Source organism: Balearica regulorum, chromosome 5 (genome assembly GCF_011004875.1).
Source record: "Balearica regulorum gibbericeps isolate bBalReg1 chromosome 5, bBalReg1.pri, whole genome shotgun sequence".
Classification (NCBI taxonomy): Eukaryota; Metazoa; Chordata; class Aves; order Gruiformes; family Gruidae; genus Balearica; species Balearica regulorum.
This window is the reverse complement of record NC_046188.1, coordinates 25766463-25792873: the sequence shown is the minus strand read 5'-3', so window position 1 is coordinate 25792873 and position 26411 is coordinate 25766463. Positions and strand designations below refer to the sequence as shown.

Below are 26411 nucleotides of genomic sequence, written 5' to 3'. Positions count from 1 at the left end.
ATTGTCAGATTCTGAGTTTTTGAAACAGCCTCTCGTGCAGTTTTAACACAGGACAAACTCCACTGAACTAAAGGTGACAAATAAGACACCAAGTCTGATGTGAGGAGTCTGCTCACTCTGTTACCTTACCAAAAAGGATTTGAAAAAGTTTTCACTGCTGTTTCCAATTTAAAGGAAAGAATCACTAATCACTGTGGAGACCCTGGTGTACCACTTTGCCAGTGGTATTCAGTGAATCATAGTGGTTCCCTAGGGAAAAGACTATACTTAACAGGGCCTCTTCTCTACAAGTCCATGCCTACAGCACACATAATGAGCTTGAGAAATCTTACATTCATTGAAAAGGAGTGGCTTCTTTATCTGACCTATCAGACAAAAAAATTCAATTTGCCTTTAAAAAATAAATCTGACGCAATTGTTAAGAATTTGGGGGCTGTTAAAAGTGTATCTTTTATTACTAGAATGTTTGTCATTTGTTTTGGGGCAGGTGGAAGAGGTGCTGTTACTGCTAAAAGCAATGTCAGCATTGTATTTGGCCTGGTGTTCTGGAATGTGCAACAGAAGACAACCCCAGAACATTAGTTTAATTTGGTATCCCTGCAAGAGTATTTTAGAAAATCCCATTTCACCATAGTTATAACAATGCTAAAGTGTAACCTCCTTCACACAGACTAAGAGGAGACAAGTTACTGTACTCAGTGTAGTTATGTTCAAAAGTCATAAAATCTCCTCAAAAAAATGTTTTGGGGTTATTGATCTAATCCCTGTGTCTTGAGTACTACTGTGTCAAAAGTCAGGAAGGGATCTTTGAAAAGTTCCTCTACTGCCAAGTCCAACCGTTTGACTGTCATCACTCCCTCATTCTACTATAAAATTTGTTTTTTCTGAGATTGGAGAGGAAAAATGATAAGGGATTTTGCCCAACTGTTTCCAGTAATTGCTGTATAGGATTCACCTCATGTTTCCCAAGTGGTTTTGCCTTATTTATATGACCTTCTGAAAAAGTCATGCTGTGTCAGATATATTTAATAAATCTAGGATGTCTGTGCCATTCTTCAAGGTGTGCAGATGTACAGCTGGGAATCACTGGGAGGGCAAATGAAATTGTAGGCATTCTATTAGTGCCAGTAGTTACAGTAGTTATGCTTCCAGTTGCATGATGCTTCCCCCATTCAAATCGGGATTGTCTTCCCTCGTGAAAGTGTGTTTTCTCCACCATTTCTAATTCCAGAAATTCAATGTGGAATACATTTTGTCTATTATAGCAGCTAGGATTTCTTTTTCTTATCCACAGACCTACAAAACTCATGTCTCCGTATGTCTACTGAAAAATTCTCATGAAAAGTATCTAAGAATAAAGATTGGTGGCTCTTCCTGCCAAATTGTGGCTTTGCAAGTTTCTTAGGTCTTTTGCGTGATGGCTTGGCTGAGGGCAGCTGGAATTGGTAAAAATGAAAGATAATTTAAAATGCATAGTCAGCACATTGTAACTGCTGCCACACCATACTTCCCCAAGATTTTATGGTCATCTCCTTTATTTTGTTTTTATTTGTTGTTCTGTTTGTTTCTAGTTCTTCAGATTAGCACAATAGAGCACTTAATATGGTAGTATCCAAATGAGATCTTCAGATCCTAAAGTATAGTTAGAGATTTCTGTAGCAAGTGTCCTTTGAGGGGGCAGATGTCAAATTGTGTCACGCAAGGCAGCTTGTTGCAAGCTGGATGTCTTCCAGAGACTCTTGTTGCGAGTCAGACTGTCTGCTACTGCTTTCCCCGACAAGTGGAGTTTCTTACAAATGCTTGAAAACAGTGGACATCTCCCAGGCATCTAGTCTACCTGCAAGAGGGTTTCAGCACTTCAAAAGACCATAAATTTTTGTTTCAAGAAAGGATCAGAACATGGTTACCAAGACATTCCCCAGTCATTACACTACGTGCATTGCACAAATCCTGTAAGATTTGCCCCTGGCTGCACAGCAAATCTTTGTTTTGTCTGCTTCCTGAAGAGGATAATAACTTCAGGAGAAAAAAGAAATCCTTCCTGAAGAATGTCAGGAAATCTCTGGTTTGATGTGACCCAGCTGGCTTCTTTCATCAAGTGATGTACATGCACTGGCCATGATATATTATTATAATGCCTCATGCTGATTTCTGTATGTGATGAATGAATATCTGTAAACAGCTAGTGAGAAATGTCTGACTGTTGGCAGACCAGAAGTCACCTTTGCTTTCTGCAACATGCATAACCCCTACGTGTAATTATTTCTTGCATTGGTCTCTGTGGACACCAAAGAGAGACCATCTTGCCTAGCCAGCTAAGTAGAATGAGAGACAAAGAATATCACCCTGCACAAAGACCACTGCCCCCTGAAAGGGAGAGAAAGAAATCTTTGTCTTCAGAAGATACCACTTGAAAGATTTGTATTCCTTGGTATAATTCAACAGTGCCAGCATATACCACAGGGGACAGAGTTTCTGCCTGAAAGTTGTTCACTAAATCTGCAGGATGTGGGAAGCCAATAATGCGTGGGTTTTTTTGCCACAAACCACAGCTGTAAAGAAGCCTGTATTCTGTACTAGATATAAAGGTCCTTATCCCTAAGTGTATTTTCCATGAAGTCATAGCCCAATACTGGAAAAGGCCCAGCTGCTTGGTTGAATGCCTTCAGACCATCTCTGCCATCTTCTCTATGCAACTGAGCCCTAGATAAGGATGTTCTAAAAGCAGCTGAGTATCTGAGGTCTGTAATCTTTGAAATTAGTCTTTCCTGGAAACACATTGTGACATCCAAAGTACTGTACCATATTTCTGAAATTACAGGCATAAGTGCCGTCTCAAATGCACTAGTGTCATTTAGAGAAGTAAGAGAATGGCAGCCATTAATCAGCAATTTTAATTTGCTGTATTTCGTGTTGATGTATCTGAACTCATTTCTAAGATAATCTATTTCCCAACGAGTAAAGCTGTCTCATCTCTTCTATGTTGAGTTGTTGTATTATAAAGGATCTTGCATTTGTACAGGGCATCTGAAGACTGTCTTCAAGAGAGGACAAAAGACACTGAGCTTAGTTGCTTCCATCTGTCGCTTCTGGAGCTACATAAAAAATGAACCAGGGCTTAAATGACTTCCCTATATACAAAAAAAAATATTGGTAAAGCAGAGACCTGAAAGTCCAGCTGTGCTTTTACTAAACATCATAGTATGCATGTTAGTTATTAATTTTATATAGCTTTTGACCAATATATTCTAGTGATTTTGAATGTAAAAATAATTAATAGATGTTAAAGAATTGGAAGGCCTGTTTTCCTCCTTGCACTGTATCCAAATTGCTGCTGTTACTCTAAGCAACAATTCATGTAGGTTATAGGCAGCCCATACAACCATCTATTATTTTGCACTACTACAAATCAGTATAGTTTTGTAAGTGTGTAGATATCACACTGTTGGCTCCATATGTATTGAAAACTGTGTTTTCTTGATTTATTTCACTGCCTTTCACCCCCTAATCACCAATTAAGAGAAAACCTAGTACTATAGAGTTGATGTTCTGCATGCCACTAGAAACACTTGTAGTGGGTAAGAAACCTCTTCTGCACAACAGAGCTGGCCTTAGAGCTGCATCCTGCTCACTCTGTGGTACTGAACCTGCCCTGCATTGAACCCCAGACCATATTGAAGACATCTGCCTCATAAGACATTGCAATGGATCCTCTTCTGTCACAGGATGGAAGTGATGTCATTCACAAAGTAGTCTGAGCCTGGAGACCCCCTGTATTTCTGCTCTGATGAGGACGCTCTGTTCATAGGTAAGGAAAGCTTCAGAGCAGCATAGAAAGAGAAGGATCTGTGAACTGAGAGAATGGAAATTTGGTAGCTGCAACAGAGAGAGACGTGAGACATGACAGGACAGAACAGAACAGAGCTATGATGTTGCCAGAGAAGTGGTCAGGTATGTTTGTCTTTTCTATCTTTATTACTTTTGGACACGGTCCATCTTGTTTACTGTGTGCATTGATGTCTGTTGGTTATGGAAAGATGAGACACAAAGCAGCATGTCCCAGTTCACACAGCAGTAACAGGGATGTGCTACTGCTTTTTGTAAGTGCAGTGAGATAGCTAGAGACCACTCAACTCAAAGACCAGGGAACTAAGACTCATTTAGTCTGCAAAGACTATTCTTTGCTGAAATATCAGTGTACATTCCTGGCCTTGCTGAAGCAGTGTGCCTTGCAGAGCTCTACAGTGCACTACAGCCTGAAAACCAAGGTGTTCAAGTTCAGGTCTAGGCCTCTTGCTATAATAGAGTATGCTACAGAGAAGCAGGGACTACACAGATGGCCGTTTGATCATCTGTGTAGGATCTGCCTTATGGCAGTGCAGAATAGGGTTTTTTCACTCTTTTCTGACCATTGATCTTTGTTACAGAGTCAGAAAGTGTGCTGTGATTGTTTTCATCAGCTTTTGTTTGTTCCTGTGAACAACAAAAGGGAACTGTTGGGAGCTGTATTCAGTGTTGGCAGTGAAGATCCCACTTTTTCTTTCCCATTGTCTTCCTCAATTTGCCAGCTAGTAACAGAGCATATAGAGAACTGCCCTCTGCCTTCTCACACAAGTGTCCTGAAATGTTTTTGTAAGCCTGTGCCCAGGAGTGTATTCAATCTGTTATTAACCCCATGTAGATAGTATAGTTTGTTGCTGAATTATAGCTAAAACACCCCTAGAAAAGCTATTTTAATCATAAGAAGTTAAGAATTCAGATCCTGTCTCATAAATCTGATTCTCAAATGTTGTTAAGGAGACAGAAAGCTGGACAGAGAAGTAGTAACTGAAACGTGTCTGTTTGACTTCAAGGATTACTGTACCCATGAGATTACCTGTGTCCTTACTGGTTGGACACCCCAAGATTCTTCTCCTCTGATTTTCCATTGCCATTTTGCCTCCTTTCCAAGTAGACAAATGGTTCGGTCCTTCTGCCACCCCTCCCTGCCACTGAGAAGCAGCAGTGAACAAGGGCTAGTAAGACAGACCCACCTCAAGGGGCTTGCCAGGGTTAATCCGTGGGTGGTTCTGACGTGTTCCAAGTGCCACGTAGGACTGTGAGCTGTGCAAGTGTTCTTGCTCAGCTCTTTGCAGCTCCCCCTCCTTGATATTTTTTTTTTCCCCTTTACTAGCGAGGAAGCCCTTCAATTGGATGGGCAGCAGAGCCAGCCCAGGGCTCAGGAGGAACAATGACCAAAGAACAGACTGCAGCTTGTAAACCAAAACCTCCCCAGGGTCTGCTGCTAAAAGGAGATTAGAGAGAATTCCTATGCCAATTGGCATCTGGATTCCCCCCCTCCCCTCGACATTGCAGCCACTAAATTTCTGGCCTATCAGCATGGTAGTGTAGTCCTAATGGATTTATTTGCTCCCTCCTTGGGCAGGCGGGGGGGGGGGGGGGGGGGGGGGGGGTGGGGGGGGGAGGGGGAAGCACAGGCATGGAGAGCTGTACAGGGTACAGTAATACAGTAGTGCTGCAGGACTGATCACAGCAGCACCTTTCATCATCACACCAATGACAGGTCAAGGAGCCCCAGAGAGATGAAAGGGATAAAGCTAAGTGTGGGGGAGTGCCTCTATCACAGTGTGTGTGCCCCAGCCAAAATGTCACACAGGTTGGCAGGCTCCCTCCGCTGACCCACCCTTGCTAACCTCTAGCCAGCTTGTGATGGTGCAGGAAGAGTTGTTTACAGTTTATTAAGATGTTTGAGATTACATGTTACGGCAGCCTCACGTGAGGTATATGGAAACAGCCACTATTGTGAAGGGCTTGATGGAAGAGCTGAATTCCGAGCTGAATGTTGAGAGCCATGGCCACAAGCGATTAACCAGCCAGGTATTTTACACTCAGTTGCTGGGGACCAGAACTGGGAGGGGACAGGGAGGAACCTCTGCGGTCTCTAGAACATGACTTTAAGTAGTTGTGGTTTCAAGAGTCAGAGAGGCAGCCTCTGAGTCTCATGTGGCATGCAAGCACTAGAGATTTTTACCTTTGGGAGTATCTACGGCTGAAAAAGCCCATGCTTTTTTAAAAGAGTACATTGATTTCTTGCCTGGACATCATCTCCGAGCTTTTTATGAGTATATCTGCAATGGTCATGGTAAATCAGGAGGAGGGGTGTGTTATTTACCTGTGTGTACAAGTCTGTACTGGCAGACTATATATATTCAAATGGACATAGGACATTTGTCAGCTGTGGCAACTGCATTGCCCTGGTTATTTAAACACTATTGTTGGAAGTGTTTTACATTTGAGGAGAGCCAAAAAGTAGATGCCAGGGGTGATGTACGTGTCTAAAGGACTAGGGTGGGACAGGGCACATATACACCAGGCACGCTTTCAGGGTACCAAGGAATTTCCATTCTGGGGCTCTCCAGCTGACCTAAATTGTCAGGTCCTTTGAAGAGACATTTTGGAAAGGGGAAAGATTTTAGACTGAGTATGCCACAGGGTAGCAGTTTAAAAACAGCAAACCATCTAACCCTCCAACAAACAACTTGCTTGTGAAAAAAAAAAAAGAGCACTTCCCCCCCCAAATATTTATTTTTTACAATGTTTTTGAGATTACTATTTTTTAAGTCTTGGCAGGTGAGGCCTGGGCCACGTTCAGGTCATTGTGCAGAACACCCCGAAGCACCTCACAAACCACAACAGACAAGAGGTCCTCAGGGTGTATCTGCTCACAAAATAATGGGCCCAATATTCAGGTACCCACAGACAGTGCTCCTGCCCTGACCCAGAAACCATCTCTCAGAAACTCCAGGAAGGGAAAAGAGCTGAATGGAGACATCAGTCCCTCTGAAAATGGACTCAGCACCCTCTTTCCTTGTATTTGCCCACCCTCAGCAGGCTGGCTGGGAGCCTTGCAGTTTGCAGTTAGAAACCAATAGCCAGGATCTGCCAACTGAACTTAGAGGTTTGGCAGACACAGAGTTTCAATTGCAGGACTCCTGGATCACAGCTCTGAGGAATAAAAGTTTAAGTGTATCTCTGAGCATTTCTTCTCTCAGCAGATTCCCTTCTTGGTGCATTTTCTTTCTCTAAAGAAAATTTCAGGGTTTCCTCCTACAGGGGAAACCTTTAATTCTTCAGGCCAGTGGGGAGGGCTGAGGTCCTAACATAGCTAAAGCTAGAATAGAAAACATCTCCCCATTTCCATTCCCCTTTTCACCTGCTCTTTCTCATTCCCAGCTTTCCCAGCTCAACCACCCAGCATTCAAATACACAGCAGTTCCTCCACCCTATCTTTCTCTTCCGCACCAACTGTCCAGCCATTTTGGAGAGTGTGGCCTTCGTGTCACCAAAGTAACTCCCAGAAGGAACATGACACTGCCAGCAAGACCAAGAAATGTTCCAGAAGAGATCCCCAAGGGCTGCTAGATCCTAAGCCACAGGGTTTGGCACTCGGCCCTCAGCATGCGTAGTCTCTGACCCCCAGTTCCTTTTGTGTTAGCCTGGGAGCAGGAGAGTGGGTGCTGACAGTTTCTCTCTTGGCTTTGGGTGGGCCAGGGTGCCTTTCAGCTGCATTTGCAGGATTTCACCACCATGTTGGAGAGCTGCTCCACTTTGGGGGTCCTCCCGACATAGTACAAGATAGTGAGTGGCTCCAGGTCCTGGGGGACACAGCAGGGTGAAGCAGATGCCTCAGGGTTCAGCGTGTTGTATAAGCCCAGCACCTGCAGAAACAAAGTAAATGTGGTGACGAAGTCAGGAATATCTTTAAGTTGGCTGAGAACAGGAAGGGACTGCAAAGCCAACAGGTCTCTAGGCGTTTGGACTACGTTCATCAAAGGTTATTTTCCTGAGGCAAGTAATACTCCCCTGTCACTTCCTGATCATGGCCTGCTTCTAAAGGGTCTTACCTGCCCTGGCCTGACTCTTCAGACTTTTTTTTTAAATTGTAGTAGCCTTCCTCTGTGGCTGATGAAGGGTTGAAGGAATGCAAGTAGTTGTCTCCTTTCATCTCTAATTTGGATATGTGACACAATTTTTGCTTTTAACAAGGGTGGTGTCACTAGCCTGGGGCCATGTTTTCTTGGGTTCCATTAAAGAAACCAAAAGAAAGAACATCAGTGCTGCTTATTTCAACTAACATCTCTAGATAGCACTGGATGGATGCCAATCCTCTCAAGTATCCACAACTCCCTCCCAGCTTTGAACTGTCTGATGCTTTCTCCCTCCACTCCATCCTCCAAGTCATTACACTATAATGCTGGAGCCAGGAGAGTGTCCTGTGGGACCCCACTGGATTCCTCCTCCCAGCTGGCCGCAGCCCACAGATGACTGTACACTTTAGCCATGTAGCCGCTACAGAACAGTTGCCATGTTTCTTGCCAGAGGTGGCCGCTTCTCAGCGGTAAGCAGCTTCTTGAGTTGTGGGGCCAAAACATGATCTCACCAGCACTACTGTGGTCTCATTAGTGCTTATCTGGTATAAACGACAGGGTCTGGCACATTGTGTTTTAACTACTTTACAGCCTTTGGGGATGAGAGGTGCTAAAGAAACATCCTGTTCTATCGTCCATAGCCATGTAATCGCAGTTGTTCTGGTAGAAGCTCTCTGGGATACTGAGCAAAATACCGCTGGCTGTACCACAGGGGTACTATGTGCTCTGGGGCTGCTCTACTCAGAGACAGTAGGTTAAACTGGTAAGAAGTCTTTTCACCATGTTTTTCCTAGGTGGTGCTGGCAAACTGTCAGCAGCTATATTGTTCTAAAGCTTTCTTGGATGACTCAGCTGACCTTAATGCTTGATCGTTTCCTTTCCTGCTCAAGAACAGAACGTTAGGAACCATTCTAAAACTTCCTTTCTCTCACACTGATTCAGTCCAGTTATCTACTAGAGAGCTTCTCAGGACAACCAGATGGTAAAGCTACATGCCCATTACCCTTTCAAAGCTGTTCATTCCCTTGCTTTGTCTTGTGCTTAATGTCCAGCATCTGTTCACTCCTTCATTCCCATAGATCGACTGTTCCCACTGATATTAGTCCTTGAGCTTCAGCAAGCCTTGCTGCTGTGCAGACTCTCAAGCTGTCAAGAAAATGCTGGCATCTTTTCTGCAGTGTCATCTTTACTTAGTTATCTACTCTTCAGCCAAATCTGCTTTTTCCAGTAACTTTTTTAGTGAAATCTGAAGCTAACTTGTTAGTCCGCTGTTGCATTGTCTGGATTGCCGCCTTTTCTCTTCTGTGGACAGAAGCACAGGATTTGCTTCAGCGATGGACTGCCTGCTCCTTAGTCTGTCTTCCCCCGCCTTGGTACTTCTCCCGTGCCTGTGCTTTTCTATTGCTTTTATTTTCTTCCACTCTAGACAGTAGCCAGGCTCAGGTGGTATTCTTCCCAAAGACTGCCTAGTGTACTCATGTTAAACAGAGGTTGCGCGTAAGTTACCTAAAGAGATTTACCTTCTACCAGTTTTTACTCATGAATCTTACTGCTTAGTAGGTTCCTCCCTGTCATAGGTGAAGTGGGATTTATACATCTGGAAAGGATGCCTGTGCAGAAAGGAGAGCTTACTGCATGGCTGTGTTCACTTCTGGATATGGATTTCCCTTCACTTTTGGTCTACAGCTGCCCCTGTGGTAACAGATGGCAGCTGCGAGCCATGGCACAACAGTTTTACATGACAACCTGGCATAGAGCAAGAAAAATCCTCTGTCCAGTGCAAACTGCAGGAGAAATTTAGGCAGAAGATAATTACCAGAGTTAATGTTTTATGCGAACAATTCAGTTAATACTGTGGCCATTACCAAATAAGTACCCTAAAACCATCAGTCCTGCTGTTTCACATCTTATCCAAGAGACAGCAGCATCCTCCTCCTCAACATTTGGCTGGAAGCATGGACTCAGTACTGACTCCAAAGGAAGCACATTTTCCCTGCTGAACCACCTAGACTCTTTTCTGCAGTTTCTTCGGACAGTTTTTTTACATGTTTTTACATGTTTACATGTTTTACATTGATCTGCACTGATTTTGCTGCTTTGAAGAGACCGGATATGATCAGACTTAGGGAGGAAGGGGGAGTCACAGCCACAAGCCCTGACAGGATAATATACTGGACGTACCGTGCTGTGAGTGGTGTCTGCACTGCGGAGGTATGGACAAGGGCCCGAACAAAAGTTAGCAAAGTAGCCCTTAGGCTCATGGACCCATTTCCAGCCAAGGTCCTGTCGGAAGTCGATGTAGAGAGGACGCACGCAGCAGTTCTCCTCCAGGTTCCTGAAACACAGTATCGAAACACAGTGAATCTAAAGAGGGGCCTTATATGTGATTGTGTGATGCAGTTTCCTGAGCAGAAGGACTAGTACCAGCAGTGCCCAGTGGGACGTGGTGTTTCCCTGCACCAAGTGCAGAGGAGCAGCACAGGCAAGCAGCGGTGGGCAGCTCAGCAGTCTGGCACTGCTCATGCCTGCTGGTAGGTGGCTTGGCCACTGGCCCAGGGAGGCAGCACCCCACTCACCCACAGCAGCACCCAGCTGCTCTCCAGCACCTGGAGGTAGCAGAGGGCTGCTGTGGGTCCCTGCCCAGGCTGTGTTCCAGGAAGCCGCTTCCAAGTCTCCCTCTAGCCAGCAGCTGAGCAAGAAGCACATAGTGACTCTGCTGAGCTGAGGATTCTCACTTACCGGAAACAGTAGTTGGTATCCAGGGCCCGTTTCTTTCTCTGGCCTCCCAATGCTGGGCTCTCCAGCCGATGTGGGGGTAACATCATCAAGATGAGGTGGGGATTATGCAAGTCTTTCTGCTTCTTCAGACGCCCCAAGTCCCCACGGCCATAGTCATCCTCACTGTCAATGCCTTCAGAGAAAAACAAGATCCACAAAGAAGAAATCAGTGTGGAAGTGATGGATGCAACAAGACTTTTCAGTGCATTTAACACACTCATGCCTGCCCTTGAACCAGGGTGAAAGGGATTCAGGCACCACGTCCACTTACTCTGGGACTTCCTCCCTCACAGTGACCCCTCGCTCTGGTGAATCTGACTGCTGCAGGCCTGAAATAGAGGCTTACGGGCCACCTGTTTTACCATTTGCAAACTGCTGGTGGGGCCATTAATCCATCCCACTCACTCCTGGCTTTGGTCCCAGGACAGGCAGGAAGATGAATGGTTTAAAAAAGATGTCAGATCATTGGCACTCTGCAGAACAGCCTCAGAAATGGAGCCTGTGGGGGCCAGTGGCTGCAGCCCAGGGCTGCAAGCCAGGAGGTTCCTAGTTCTTAGGCCAGCCAAGCCACTGACTCTCTGGGCCACCTCACACAGGATGCCTGACTTCCTTGTGTTTCAGTCACCCTCACTGGAAAGCAGTGCCTCTGTGGAAATCTGAGAAGGCATCAAGCTGAACTTCCCAGAGAGACATTGAAATACAACATTATTCCTTTCTGCAGACACTCGTGCAAACCCACCCAGCCTGCACTTACTTTCTTCCATTTCTAATCTATGTACAAAGTGTATATACCCATATAATCAACATGCAAACCCAGATGTGTATGCTTTAGGACAAATGTTGCGCAACGTAAAATACTCAAATATGCAAAGCAAGACCTCATTTTTTCTTTAGATACTGCAGGCTTTCCCTTCCCCAACAGCCTCCCCTAACCCAATTCTTTATCACCTTTGAACTTGATCTCCAAGACCTCGTGCAAATTCTCCAAGATGTCCCCATTGGGCTGAAAAGTATGGCAAGGACAATGTACGCTAATTTCCAGGCCAAGGTTGGACTCTGCAAAAAAGATCACTCTGTGAGAAACAGTCTTCCTCAGCTGAGACAGTTCTCAGTGCAGGGAAGTTTCACTGAGGACATGTACTGTGGTAACTCCTAGACTGTGAGTAAGTCTCAAAGTCAGGGATGCTAGTTGGGGAACAGAAGCTGTCTTGGAAAGGAGAATGGGAAGGAGAATCTTGTGGCTTCACCTGTGCCAAAAGCTTTGCTCTTGGTAAAGGGAGCTTCCTGGGCAGGTGAGAAGGGTGCTCCTGGTTATGTTTTTTCAGCTATTCAGTATCCAAAAGCATTTGTGAGCTTCAAGGAGCTCCACTGGAAAACAAGTATTTTGAAGAGCTGGCTTGCAGTGTCTGTGTTAAATCAGTTTTGCCATCCTCAGTACCTGTCTACTATCTGGTTTCTGGTTAGTGTCTGAAGGAGAGATCTGAAAATGAGCGAGTTGGATATGAACAAGTAATATCACTGGAAGCATTTTACTCAGCAGCTGCAACCTTCTGTTTTGTTGAACTGCTAGTGGTCTAAGTCACACAGACTTTCCAAAGGCAAGTCTATTTTCATAATAACTTCCTGGACCAGTCACGCTGTGTGGGCCTGACTAAGGGAACATAAGACTCTTATGAAAGCTCCTTTTTTATGTTGTGTCACGAATTAAAACATCTGGCTCCCTGGGGCATTGACAAGGTGCCTAGCACCTTTTTTCCTAAGCACTATGTACTCTGTGATGTCTTGTCAGCTAGTGTGCCTGCCCAGAGCTCGCTGCAGTTCCAGCCCTGAACTCCAGCCATCAGGACACAGCTTAGATTGCTTGAAAAAGGAGGAGCCTACAAGCTCACAGCTTACCCTTCCAGGGAGCGGCTGCTTGCCAGTACCTGCATTCCAGTTTTCAGTGGCACCCAGCTTCTATCTGTGAGGCCAATCCAGCTGTGAGTCACGGTGCCTATGCTCCAGCTGTGAATGGGGTCAGTGTTCTTGCTGGGAGCTGCCCCATAACTATCTGTTGGGCTGCCCAGTGGTGGCAGAGGTATGTTCTCTCCAGTGCTAAAGCCTCCATCTGTCTAGGTGTGTCAGCCTGTGGTATTTCCTCACCTTTATACCTGCCAAGCTGTAAACAGCTAAAGAAACCAGGATCCTTGCTGTTTTTTTCCCCTGCTAGATTTGCTCTAGTCAACAGGAAAATTAAACCAGGGCAATCCTCATTTTCTAGGTATAACAGAATATAGTTTAGACAAGCAGAGGGGTCCCCTCTGGGCTTAGAATCGAAGAACCAAAAGAAGTTCCAGCATCTCTCAGTCAAAACAATTTCCTCCTCCAGAGGGTGAATCTTTGTTCTAACTCAGCCCACAGAGCTACACGGTGGGGACACCAGGACTGAGCTAGGATTCTAGCAAATGTCATGCACTGAGGTAGCTCGCTGGGGGGAGGCTTGTTCTCAGACTGAAAGAAGCTGTCCTCTATATGAGACAAGCTCCTGCAAAAAGGGGAGCAGAGAGATACTCCTGTCAACATTGATCCACGTTTCTATGGATGCCTTGACATCCTGTCCAGCTAAGACCCCTACCTCTGTGCAGAAGCCACTCACGCACAGTCTCGGTGACATCGAAGGACAGCCACTCGGGGGAGCCCCGTGTCTGCACGTTCCTGCCACTGAGGTAGCGCTGCTTTGCTATGTGCTCATCCGGCCGAAGGATCTGCGTCAGAAGGAATGGTAGAGAGAATCAGCCAGTGCTGCGCATAAGGAAGGAATAGCCTCGGGTCTTTTTTCTTCCACAGCTTTCTAAAAACTAATTCAGAAGGTTGGTCCCAGCAAGTGAGACACCAGGAATACCCTGGCAGAGGTTAGAAGGACATGCTTCACAACCAGCCTGAACTCGAGATCTACACAATGCTTATTTCTGTGTCCCAAGCAGCGCACCTCTCTCAATGCATCCTTGTTTCAGGGCATGTATCCAGAGGCAGAACACCACAGCAATTGATCTAATGGGTGGTTTTGTTTCTGTATACACCCGTGGGATGTGGGTCTGGATTTCAAAGTAGAACCAGCAGTGGGCAATAGAGCATCTTGCCACAGGTCCTTTGCCCAGCAAGCCTGTTGAGTTCTACACTGTGACATTTTCATGCATCTACACTCTTCAACTTCTATCAAAACACACCAGGGCTGATCAGGTTTGGAGACCTCTACCTCTCCCTCTGCTCCAACATCTCTTCCCGCTTCCAGACAAACAGCCACAGCCTGTGCAAAGTGTTCCTTCCTGCAGGACCCCAGGTTCACTCCACAGAGCACTGAACCTATGGAGAAGCTCTGGGATTGCCTCCTTGTCAGTTGTGTCATCTTGTGGAGAATTGCTCTGACCTTTGAAACTGAATTCCAGGAAGTCCTCAAGAGCTACCAGTCACAGGGCAATTTTAGCTGCACTCTTACTGCAAAGTAGACAGACACCAGCCTGTGAGACTGTGCCACCTGGATGCTAAACTGTACCATTAGCTGGGTGGTCCAACCCAGCCTAAGACCACTTCCAAACCTGAACCAGACCTCATTCTGCCAGGGGAATCCATGGGTTCAAACCAAACTCCAGATAAGTACCTGAATTAACGGGGCCATGAATTGTGCCCCTGAGGAGCTGCTGCCAAAGGGAACACTGAAAGCAAGCATTATTCTTCCGGTAAATCAGTGACAAGACAGACAGCTCCACCCGTTGGATTAGCACCAACTGTACTGCGACAGTCAAAGGAACAAAACTGCCCACGGACCTCGGCACCAGATGTGCCAGAAAGGTCAGGGCTGCTCCACTCGTGAGGGCCTCCACTTCCAAGGCTGCTCCACTTCCAACCCCCTTCTCAGTGCAGCAAAGAGCTGCAGTGGACACCACACCAGCATGCCCAGAGCAGCCACCCAATGCGAGTGGGGAAAGGATAGCATCACACTGTACAAGGAAAGAGAGGTGATTCTATCACTGCATATGCTGGCTGAAGTCCTGCGGTACAGCATGGACTTTCTCTCTCTCTCACTCTGTTCTGTGGTCCCGCGCATATCAACTGAGGCAACCATTAAGGAGCCAAGCTATTCTGGGCTCAGGTGCAGGGGAAGGTAAGAAGAATGCTCACCTGGAAGAGTTCAATGCGCTGTTCGCTGCGTTTGGAGCTTGGGTTGGGCACACGCAGCACCCGAAACTCGGCCCGGAACAAGTTGGTGCTGTTCTTCTCTGCCGAGGACACATTAAAGCGGAACACATTGGAGGTGACACCTTTTGGACAAATGCCCAACTCATCTAGGAGAAAGAAAGATGGAAAGACTGAGAACCACAGGTCAGAGGGGCAGGATCTCAAATAAATATTGTTTGAGAAAGAGCTTTCCAGCAGAAGTCTATGTCATTCAAACATCTTGCCACCTGTGAAGCATGGCTATCTAGCTAAAGGTAACACAAGATGAATCCAGTCAAATTTGGTCTACATTGCAACATTTTGCAAAATCTTCCCACTACTGCCACCATTATTTCAATGCTACAAGCCAGAGAATCAGTAGAGATCAACCACAGTGTTTTTAATATTCTCTCTTCTAACTCTGCTCATCAAATGTTGCTAATGCTCATGAGTCTGTTTTACATCCAAAATGACAACTGCAGCCAAGGCAATGGGGCAACCTCATCTGCAGCTAGTGGGGCCCATTCCCAATAGCAATGATGGAGTGACTCTGCTTATGCTGGAGACATGAAGCCACATAGGAGGTGATCTCATTGCCATTAAATCTTGGTTTTACAAACATTGACACTGTCTCCTAGAATGAAAGCCAGTCAAGTGTCCACAAAGCATGAGGTCTCTAAGACTTTTTGGAGCAGTGACTATTCAGTGTGCACTGCAAGAACTGGGTTTTAAGATCAGTTCTCACTCACGACCTGGAGAAGGAATTAATGAATGGTACTAGATACAGAGTGCTTCAAGGACAGAGTAATAGTGCTGAGAGACCTGTGGAGATTGGGCACGTGGGCAGGAAATAACACAGCAATTCTCTGCCTCGATGTGTGTCTGCTGAACAGAAAAATCCATTTCACAAATGCCTCAAAAGAGAGCAGGTAAAAGCTATGAGGTCCAAAACAAAGTCCTCCAGAGAACACAAGCCTCTTCATTGGGACCATTTTGGTCCCATGGAAAAGTCTTTGTCGTCGCTGTTGTTGCTGTCCTATTGACCTCTGTTAGCCTTCAAGGCTGTAGCATCATTAAGGCTTCCTGCAGAGAAGACACAGCAGCTCCTGCTCTATGCCCACACACAGGTTTGTTTGCAGCCCTACAGAGCCTCTCATATGACCTCTGACTGTTGTGCAATGCAACACGGGGCTCTCATGTCAGCTGATATTTAAGTTGTTTTTGAACAAAAAAAGAAACAGAAAGAAAAACTATCACCTTTTCCCAGCCACAGTTCCAGCCTGTGACAAACAGAAGCCCTAGTTGAAGAAACGTTTAAGTTAGATTCCTGGAGTAGGTCCCTCTCTTCACACCACCACTACTATCTCCCCAAGTAAGCAACTTCTGCAGATTGGCTCGTGTGAAACAGCAGTTGAACACAGAGGTTCACCTCCCATGCCAAATCCTGCTTTGAGCAACACTGATGCACTTCCAGAGTCATGTCCATGAAGATGGAGGTCTTCCTCTTGTGCTACACTCAGATTCAGCAAGCAGGAGCCTGCCAGTTTACAAGGATGTGTTCTTAGGGTGCTCAAGTTTTACTTGGTAAGCAATGACCAGATGCTCACATTGGACTTTAATTGGAGGCAGTTTTGTCATTTGTACTACTGAATGACTTTCCCATGCAGGAAAGTCTCTGGCTGCTATTGAAGAGATGGACGTTCGGTAATCCCAGGAGACCAGACCCCACTGCAGCCAAGAGCTGGTGTGCTCAGCCCAACAACCCTGCAGTGCAAAGAGTACGCCGAGCCACGCAAGGACCCCCACTGTGGGGACTCCACCACTGTGACCAGTTCTAGGTTCTATGCCACAGAAAACCCAAGCTCTGATCTCATTAAATACCCAAAGGCATCTTCCTAGCTGCAGTCTAACACTGGTAACTGTTCTGTGTCCTAGACATAGGCAGATACTGTGGTTTAATACCCCCTTAAGCCATTGTGCACTCCTAGCCCTATTAATAGTGCTGTTAACAGCCTGGCCTTCCATTTCAGACCTGACTGCCTGTCCACGAGGGGTGTTCCAGTCATCATCAGAAATGCTTTTCTAGATCAGACCAGTGGTCACTCTAGCCCAGTATCTATTTCCAACAGGAGTGCTTTATCTGACAGTCTATTTAAAGACTGCAGATCTGGTCCTACAGCACAGCGCAGATGAGACACAAGACAATTTATTGTTTATCATCTCCTTAAGATTTTTGGCTACGTTAGGCAGCCATGGTGGTAAGAGATTTCTGTATCTACTGTATTTCGCCTGCTGCCCCCACATTGCCTTCTACCTACTTACTTCACCAGCAAGGTGCTGGTGTCTTGGGAGACTTTCCTAGTGGAAATAGTAATAGCTAACTTCCCTTCCCTAAGAAGTTTCATGTTCCCTTCGTACCCTGGGAACCAGCCCTCTGATGGGGAGATGGAGCTGCGTTCTGTGTTTCCCCCTGAACCCTGTGAGGTTGGAGCCTGCTTCTCATAGCAGGGTGTCCAGGATACAGGTTTCAGTCCCAGGAAGCTGACTGCTTTGGGGCAAATTACTTTTTGCAAGAGGTCACAGGCAAAGGAGGTGAGGTGATTTTTCAGGGAACTTGGTCCAGGCCCAGCTCAGCTGTGTTAATCACACTGGAATGAGGATATGTCCATCTACCAGCACGGAACAAAGCCCGGAGGCAATATTCCTGCAAGCTCTTCCAATCCACAACACTCAGTGGCTGTAACCAAGCCTGGAGACACGGAATGTGTGACACCTGTGCACCCATGCCAGGCTACGTCTGACATGCCAGGATGTATCCTCATGATCGGACCCTGCTGTTACTGTGGACCCCAGACAGGCCAAAGTTGTTGACTGTACAGATGAGACTAGTAGCCTCTTAGTGTGGACAGTGTGATACAGGGAGCAGGTTCTTTTGGGAGCTTCCATCTTCCTACCACTGCTGTTAGCGAGGTGCAGGTTCTCCACGTGCTGCCGATCCTACGCAGCTGCTGTTCCTGGCAAGCCCCAAGAAGGCTGATGTCCGTGCAGTTAGAGTTTGATGTCAAGGAACGGCAGGCTGGCTGTGAGCAGGTATTGTCTCACCCCATATTATACCACTGGTACTTCAAGGTGTTTCATGCCAAAGCTGCACAACTTTGGAGAAAAAACTGATCTTTCTGGAACTCTGCAGGTGACAGGTCTGGAGGGAAGAGATGCTTGGCCCCAGCAACCCATGGCTTTCATTGCTTTGTCTGTCAGGCTGGCTTGGCAGATGGCATCCAGTTTTCCTCAGGAAGGAAGGAAAGCCATTTGCAGGACCGCTGCAAATGCTCTCTGAGCTTGAATGTAGCCAAGTCAGTGCTTTAAGGGGGTCTGAACTCCCATGAGTTTTAGGAGATCCCTGAAGTCAATGGCTGGTTGAGAGCAAGTTATCGTCAAAAGAAAGTCCCTTATAACTGAGGCAGTGTGCCTAAGAGGCACAGCAGAAAAACCATTCTGAGTCACCAAACAGCTCAGAGTAGGGATGGGGAACCTGGTCCTGAATATCCTTCCTTCTTAGAAGGATGGGGCTCTCCCTGCTGCTCTTTTTGCTCCGCAGCTCTCTTCACTTTTGGGCCTTAGGCCTTTGAGAAGGATGAGTTCTCTGAGCCAAGAAGCCGCTCGACTAATAGTTTGGAGCTAGAACAGTTCGTGTGTGTGTGAGTGTGCGTGCGCACACATTTCAGACTTGTCTGTATCGTCCTCGCAGTTCCCTCAATGGAGCAGTCCTCCCCTTCCCCCCCAGAGGAGACTGGCTTTGGCTCAGAGTGGGCTCTGAGATCACCACCTGGCACAGTGACAGAGTCATGGGAAAGTTGAACATCAGCCACTTCTGAAGACAGGGGGCCAAATTCAGCCAAGCGATGAAACTCCCCAGGTTTCAAAAGGAGTGCGTCTCTTGACACCACAGCCTGTCTGGAGCTAACGTCTCCCAGCGTGACCCAATTCCAGAGTTCCCTGTTTCTCTGGGCAGTGGTATCTACTCTGCCCGCTCCCAGGAATTCAATCTGAGCACTACTCAGTCTTTTGAACCCACGCCTCAGTACATTGCCCCAGTGTCCTCCAGGGACATGGGACAAGGGACAGGTTCATTTGTTTCCATAGGAATTTTCCCCAAGCCACAGTCCCTCCTCACTGCTCCTTCTCATGCACCACATGTCTTCACTCCTCTTCCCCCTCTACTTTATCCAAATCCACTACTCTGCCTGCATTTCCCACTGTTCCACTTTCCAAATTTCCTTCCCCAAAACACACCAGTTCATAGTGTGGCTGTGCTATTTCGCAGACACTTGGTTTCCCCATATATTTTTAGAATTTCACAGACAACACTTCAGTAGGTCAAAAATGTTGAAATATGGGTAAGCTGCTATATACCCTGTGCACTTTCTCGTCCTTGAGTCTTGGTGTCTCCTGGGCTAAGAGCTAATCATATAACCATATGGAGTGCAGTCTGCTAGAGATTAAGTGAAATTTGTTGCATTACCACATTGTAGCTCTTATTCCAGCTCATCATATGTCAAGATTAACATAAACCTGGCAGGGTAACTGCATTCTGAGGCTGCCTGCACCAAGTCACAGCTCCTCCCCAGAACTGCTGGCATTCAAATCGTTTCGCCAAGACTGTACTACATCACAGGAGGACACCCTGGATGGTGGTATGACTGCATTCCCACCAACATCTTCCAGTCCTAAGGAATCCTAAGCACAGACCAAAAGGGTTGCTTGTGCCTACATGTGCTCAGCATCTGCAATCTGCTTGGGGTTCGTGTCTGCTCAGTCTCTTTGCATCTGCATCTGCTCAGCTTCTGCACCTGAATCTGTTTAGTGCCCACATCTGGGCCTGCTCATCATCTGCTCCGCACCTGCTCAACATCTGTCATATTTCCTCAATGCCTATGTTCCCTTGCACGTCCCCTTTGCCTCAGTCTGCTTTGCACCTGCTCAGCATCCCTTTTCGCTCTCTGAACCCTCAGACTATCCGAGTGACACCCTCGGCAGTGTCCTCCAGGCAGCAGTCTCTTCAGCAAGTGCCTCTCCACCTTCTCTACAGCCAGCGTGAGTGCTGCACAGACCTAACAGGTTGCCTGTGTCTGCGGCAGGCGCTGAAGCTTCAGCAGGGAGGAGTCCGTCTACCTGCTCATCACCGAAACACGGGACCTGCGCCTTCTCCTAGCCCAGCGCGCAGCACTCACCCCGAGACCCACGCTGCCTCCTCTCCTGCTGCCTTCCCACCTCACGCGTTCCCCTCTCCCCTCCCCGCTTTCCCCCAGATGTCAGGGCTCCAGACACGGGCTTGGCTCGCTGCTCCCCGGCTGCGGCTCGGGACGATGCTGCTCCCTGACCCCGCAACCCACCGCCGCGGCGGCCAGCGCCCACCTCCTCCACCTGCGGCGGGGCCGCTCGCCGCCAAGCCCCTCGCCGTCCCGTCGGTGCTCCGAGCGCTCGCCGCCCCGTGGCTCCCCCGGCCCCGGGACAGCGGCGGGCGCCCCCCGCCCCCGCTCGCCTCCGCACCCGAGCGCGCAGGCAGGCGGAGACGCGCCCCCCGCCGCGGCGGTCCCCTCCCGCCTCCGCCCCACCGGGAAAGCGGCCCCTCCCGCGGGGGCCCGGCGCCCCTCGGCCCCGGCCGGCCGCCCCTCCTCCGCGCCCGGGGTCCCGGGCAGCCTGCCCCGCGGGCGCGGCACCCCGGCCGGCACGGGGGGAGCCCAGCACTTACTGTGCTCGGGAAGGCCCTGGATCATGTCAAATTTATGGATCTCTTTGGCATAGTATTCGGACTCGGTGTTGTCCTGAGAGCAGCTCTCCTCCTTCTCCTCCTCCATCTCCTCCAGCAGCTCCCGAGTGCTGTTATAGAGGGCCAGGATCTGGTAGGGCACATGGGCCGGTCCCACGGTCTCCGGGGGGCTGGTGAGCCGCAGCTTGCTCAGGATCTGCCCCCGGATGGCTTCCACCCTCTTCTTCTTGATGTGGTCCAGGTCCAAGGTGGTGCAGGAAGACAGCGAGAGGCTCACGGTGGCGAAGCTCAGCAGGGAGAGCAGCACCAGAGCCCTTTGCACGTACATCTTCATGTGCGAGGGGGCGGCGACGGGGGCCCCCGGGAGAGACCCCCGGGCGGCGGCGAGCGGGCGCGGGGGACCGGGCGGTGTGCTGGCGGCAGCCTCCCCAGATCCCGCAGGCTGAGGCTTGGCGAGGAGGTGCATGAACTCACTGCGCCGTGCGCGACTCAGGACTTCCAGGAAGAGCTGGCAGCGCTCCGCAAGGAGAAGCGGCAGGCGCCGTGCCTCGCCGCGCCGGGCTCCTTCCCCATGCGCCGCCCCGCGTCCCGCGGAGCCGGGGGCGCCCCGCCGCGCCGCGCCGCCGCACGTGTCAGCGGCCCGCGCCGCCCCGCCGCCGCGGGGGGAGCGCGGCGCCCGCCCCTCTCGCTGCACCATTCATGCCCCCGCCGGGCCCCGCGCCCTACATCGCCCGGTGCCCGACCCCCGGGAGCGCGGCACCGCGGCGCTCCCCGCCCAGCCGGGAGCAGCGCCGCTGGGCCGCCCGCTGCCCCCGCGGGCTCCGCTGGCCGCCGTGCCCCGGCCGCGCACCGCACCGGCCCGCCCGGCGCCGCACCGCCCCTCCCGCGCACACTGCCTCTCCCTCGGCCTCGCCGCTGAAATTTTATACCTCCCTCCCATGACGTCCCCGGGACGGGGCTCGCGCGGGGGAGGGAGCTCCAAGCCCGGCCTTCGCCCGCAGCACCGCGCTAATGGCTTCAGCAGCCGTGCAGCCGCCACCGCCGCCCTCCCGCCCGCCCTCCGCCGCCGCTGCTCCCCCTCCGCCGGGCCCCGCCGCCGCCGCCCCCCGCGCGGCCGGCGGCGCCGGGCCCCTCGCGGCCCGGGGCCGGGCCCCTCCGCGGCGGGGCGGCCCGCGAGCCCTCCGACGTGGCCGCCGCACGGCCGCGGCGGCGGCGCGCGGGCGCCCCCTGCTGGTGTCGCCCGGGCGGCGGCGGCGGCGGTCGGGCCCTTCGCGGTGGTCCGCCGCGCGCTGGCGGGCGGCGCGGGGAGGCCCCTCCCGTTTCCAGCTGCGAAATCGCATTAAAAGCGGCTAAAAATACCCCGAATACTTTCCTGATGTGGTTTCTTTCCGAGGGAGGGAGGGAGGGGCCGGGCGGCCGGCGGGGGCCGGGCGCCACGCCGCGGGCGAGGGGTTGCGGTGGCCCCGGCGGGGCCCTGGCTGGCGGCGGGGCTGGCGGGCCCTGGAGGCCCCGGAGGCCGGGGAGGGTAGCGGGCAGGCAGGTGGCCAGTGGAGAGCAGAGGAGTCCCCAGCCACGGCAGCCCTCGCTGAGGGGAAGGGGCTGCTTGAGGCATCTGCTGCCCTCGAAGGGGGTCACGGGACAAAACGCTGGCCCAGGTGAGGTTTGGATCCATGACCCGGGACTGTGCAGGATCCTCCCTGGGACATCCCTGCCAACGGCCACCCGCCACACCAGCCTCCCTCCTCCCTGCCCCAGGCTGGGCCTGTGCCCGCAGACCTGAAGCCCTTCTGCCCTCACCTGGACCCTGCCCAGCTACACAGGGACTCCCCACCCCGCCACCCAGCCCTGCTCCTGGGAGCCCACAGAGGGGTAGCAAACAACCCTGGGCTGGTGAGGTGCCTGGAGGTCTGGGGCGGGATGGCGGCTTTGTGCCTTCCTGACCCAGCGCAGCAGGTCACAGCGCCGGCTGCCCTGCCAAAGAAGCCAGCGGCCTGGCTGTGCTGTTGGGAAGATGCAGCAGGGATGGCTGCTGCGGGGCTGTGGGCGAGGAGGGAGCTGGGCAGAGCTCCCTGGGGAAGGAAGTCCTGGGGGCTTCGTGCTCTGGGCCCAGCACCTGAAAGACGTGGTGTCTGGCAGCAGGGCAGCTGATCCGTGGCTGGAAACACCGGGCACAGCTGCGGGGAGCCTTCCCTTGCCTGCATGTTTGGGGTTCTGGGGCTGGGAGAGCACTGCCAGCTCAGAAGGCAGTGTCTCACCGAAGACACGGAGTGTGGCAGAGGTTCAGAGGAAATCCATGGGGCAGCTGGGGGTGCTGGATGCCTGGTGAGCCCATTCCCCGCAGCTGTGAAGAGACCGAAGGGTGAGCTGCTCACAGTTTGCCTGTGCTTTGCTTGGGGAAAAGGAATTTGAGTTCCTTGATGGAGCAGACAAAGATATAACAGTACCTGGTGGCTCTACAATGATGTCAGGCAAATCACGACTTGGAATAAGGTGCAAAGTCTGACCACTGCCATTAACTATCCATGGAATATTTTTATGTAGATTGGGATGGATGTTTCTAGAGCTCCCCAAAGCACTTCTGAAATGAATTCTGGATGCTTTTGCACTCTGGGACCTCCTCTACCCTGCATTAGGTTGGAGGTCACACTAAATGTGGTAGAACTCATTGCTTTGGACTTCAGTAATCCATTTGCTACAGTGCTGCATGGTGAGTTATTAGTTAAGATGGAGATAAGTACAGGAATTATAAGAGATTACTAGAGGAGTTCCCCAGTGGCTGGTCCCAGGCCCAGTTTTCATTAACGATCTTGGCACACTGAAATGGATGTGCTAATGAAATTGGCTGCTTATCCAAAGTTGGGAGGCATTGTCAATACAGGGGAGGACTGGGATACCCTATAGGAGGGGCTAGGCGATTTTGATGGCTGAGACAGTAGAAATGGGCTGAAATGCAGTAGTACAAACTGTAAGGTTACGTTGTTAATGGCTGAGAGCAGACTCTTCTGTTAGGAATTGACAGTGGGGACTTACTGCTTGGAAATAATAGCAGGCAAGAAGGATGTAGGTGTGGTGCTGGTTCCAGTATCAGGCCACTCACTCTCTGCTCTGTGCGTTGCCCTCTCTGGGCTAAGAGGTCGGGAAGCTCCATGGTCTGACATGTGCTGGAACTGCCGCTGGTGACTGCAAGCAGCAGTCGCTAACAGGTTGCACGTCTTGGACACGCTGGAATCCAGCTGGGCTGAGGGAGAGCCCAACAGGGCTACTGAACGTGTGAGTATCATAGGAAATATTTCACACTTGGCAAGCCTGACTGGGGTTTGACAGTCTGAGCTGGGGCTGATGTAACCTGAACAGCGTCTGTCCTCATGGAGATCAAGACAGGCAAATGCATGGGCCTTTTCTGCCTACTAAAGCCCCTTCCCCCTTCCAGAGGGAAGAACCTCTTGTTTGAAGCTTTGCAGTTGTTAGAAGATTTTGTCCTGGAACCCACACAAATAACAGAATATTTGCAGTTGTCTCCCTCCTCCAAAACCCCTTAGAGATGGGGCGAATACTTTGAGGTGCGTGGAGAAAAAAAAATGCAGAAAAATCAAACTGAGGTGCTTGGAGCTGCCAGTGTGCTGTTAGTGTGGAGCAGGCTACGGTAGCAGTCTTCACCGAGCACTTTGCTTCCCAGTGGAAGCATAATGTTTTCAATGAATTGGCCCATGTCGAAATCAGGAGTCTGGCTGGCTGGCTGCCTGACGTGAGGACTGGGTGAGGAAGAAAGGTGCAGTGCTGTGTCACTGGTTGCTACTGGAATTGCCCTGCATCCCATAAATCCTACCACTGCCAGAGAGCTGCCTAACAAAACCTTTGGCCGCTCTGAATAAGGTGGTCATTGTTCTCTCCCACAGCAGTGCGACCACGTGGGCCTTCCACCATAGCTGTAGCTTTAACTACGCGTGCGTGCCCTCGCTCTAAAGGTGGTCTAGGACCAGAAGCATGTGGGAGTGCTCAAGTGTGATTGCTTTCCCAGACTCTCCCAGCTTTCTCTTGGGTAGAAGGAGGACCAGACACAAGCTCTATTCATAGGTCCAAGTCAAGGAGTAATCAACAGTAAACAGCGCCAGTGGGGGCCTCCATTAGTCCTATTCTGCGTGATCGGATTTGGGTTGAAACCAGATGGAGGGAGTCCATATTTCGGTGTGAGAACTTGTCCGTGAAAGGAATGCTTGCGTAGTTCTTACTTGCTGTTCAGACGAGAGGGGGTGGCAGCAGTGTGATTTATAGTGAGGACAAAACTGAACAAGTAAGGCAGACTGAGAGCTGAGAATACACCTGAAACTGTACACTGGGAAAGAGAAACCCTGGCACCACGGACCTGAACTGGACAGGAAGCAAGCACAGAAAATGGCTTTGGACAGCCACAGCAGCACCAGGTGTTTGTCCTGTTGACTGTCTCCTCCTCGGTTGAGTGGGGCTGCTATAGACCCAAGATCAAATGCTGCCTGCAGTGTCACCAGTAGGGCAGAGGAGAATGAAGCTGTTCAGAAAAGGTGACCACAACATTTAAAGCAAGCAAGATCCATTTTAGCCACAACGTGAAACGATGGATGAAAAGTCTTTCTCCCCTGTTGCCATCCCCAAGCAAGCAAAAACATGTGGGTGACAAACCCCATTCCAATGAGTGGAGGAGTCCAGAGGGACTCAAGGCAGGATGGATTTTAGGTTTCATTCTTTCTGCACGTCTGCTCTTCTCTCTCCTTGAGAATCTCTGAAGTCAGAAGGCAAAGTTCTGAGGCAAGGCTCAGTCCTCCAAGTGCTTAAATGCTTAAATGTTTTCTTTGCCACGCGTGGACTCCACCCTCCTTCAGTCGGCCTGAGACTCCTGTCACTGGGGTGGGCAGCAAGCAGCACAGCATGTCTTAGGGGGAGCTGGGAGGTGCTAGTGGGGTACTGTCTAGGATGGGAACCTGGGGGAATTGTGAGGAGGGGGTTGGGGGGGGGTCAGTTCCAGACAAGTGAACCTATGGGTCCTGCTGCTTTGTGATCTGTCCATCCAGGGTGGCACCCTGTACTCTTCCTACCCTGCCTCCGGCAGGAACGCCCCAGCAGCTACCTGTCTGGGGCCACAGCTGGCAATGCACTCCTACCCCAGGGATGCCCTCCTGCTTTAGCAGACGTTGCTCTGGACACTACCATGCTCCTCTTAGGATGCTCTTCTACTGATCAAGAAGGTCAGCTCTAAGTGTGCACTTGTACTCGGACATCCTGCAGTAGCTACTGCATCCTGGGGCCTGCAGTCCCCTCCATCTCCCGGTATCTGCACAGCCGCACTGCTGTGGCAGCTCTTTGGAGAAGTGGATGGGAAGTGGGAAATGGAGGGCCATATTCCCACAGTCCTGGCGGTGAAGCAGGGGGCTAGGTGAAAACTCCCCTCTCTACCTGATGAATACTTGAATCCGTAATTAGAAGAACAAAGTATCTGGAAGATCATGATTTCGTACAGCCTAACCAGCCTGGCTTCAAAAAAGGAAAATCAGGTCTCACTTATTGAATTCCTTGAACATGTCAAGGTTTGTAAAGAGAGATAGTATCTTTTATTAGGCCAATTGATATAGCTGGAAAAAACAGACAAGCTTTCAGGCACAGAAACACTTCTTGTAAGTTTTTTTCCAGCTATATCAGTTGGTCTAATAAAAAGTTATTACCTCTGCCCACAAATCTTATTTCACTTAATCCTTAGATCATCACAGTCA

The 26411-nt window shown here is 49.9% G+C and overlaps 1 protein-coding gene across 1 annotated transcript; it reads right to left on the bottom strand.

The window, feature by feature from the left end:
- Positions 1-5710: 5710 nt before the first annotated feature.
- On the bottom strand, positions 5711-21585 carry TGFB3 (transforming growth factor beta 3). The gene is made up of 7 exons (XM_075753852.1): positions 20653-21585; positions 14865-15028; positions 13321-13450; positions 11655-11762; positions 10668-10839; positions 10110-10263; positions 5711-7718 (listed from the first exon to the last, which is right to left on the bottom strand). The coding sequence occupies exons 1-7, from the start codon at positions 21365-21367 to the stop codon at positions 7560-7562; spliced, it is 1602 nt and encodes a 533-aa protein (XP_075609967.1). The 5' UTR covers positions 21368-21585; the 3' UTR covers positions 5711-7559.
- Between the last annotated feature and the right edge of the window lie 4826 nt (positions 21586-26411).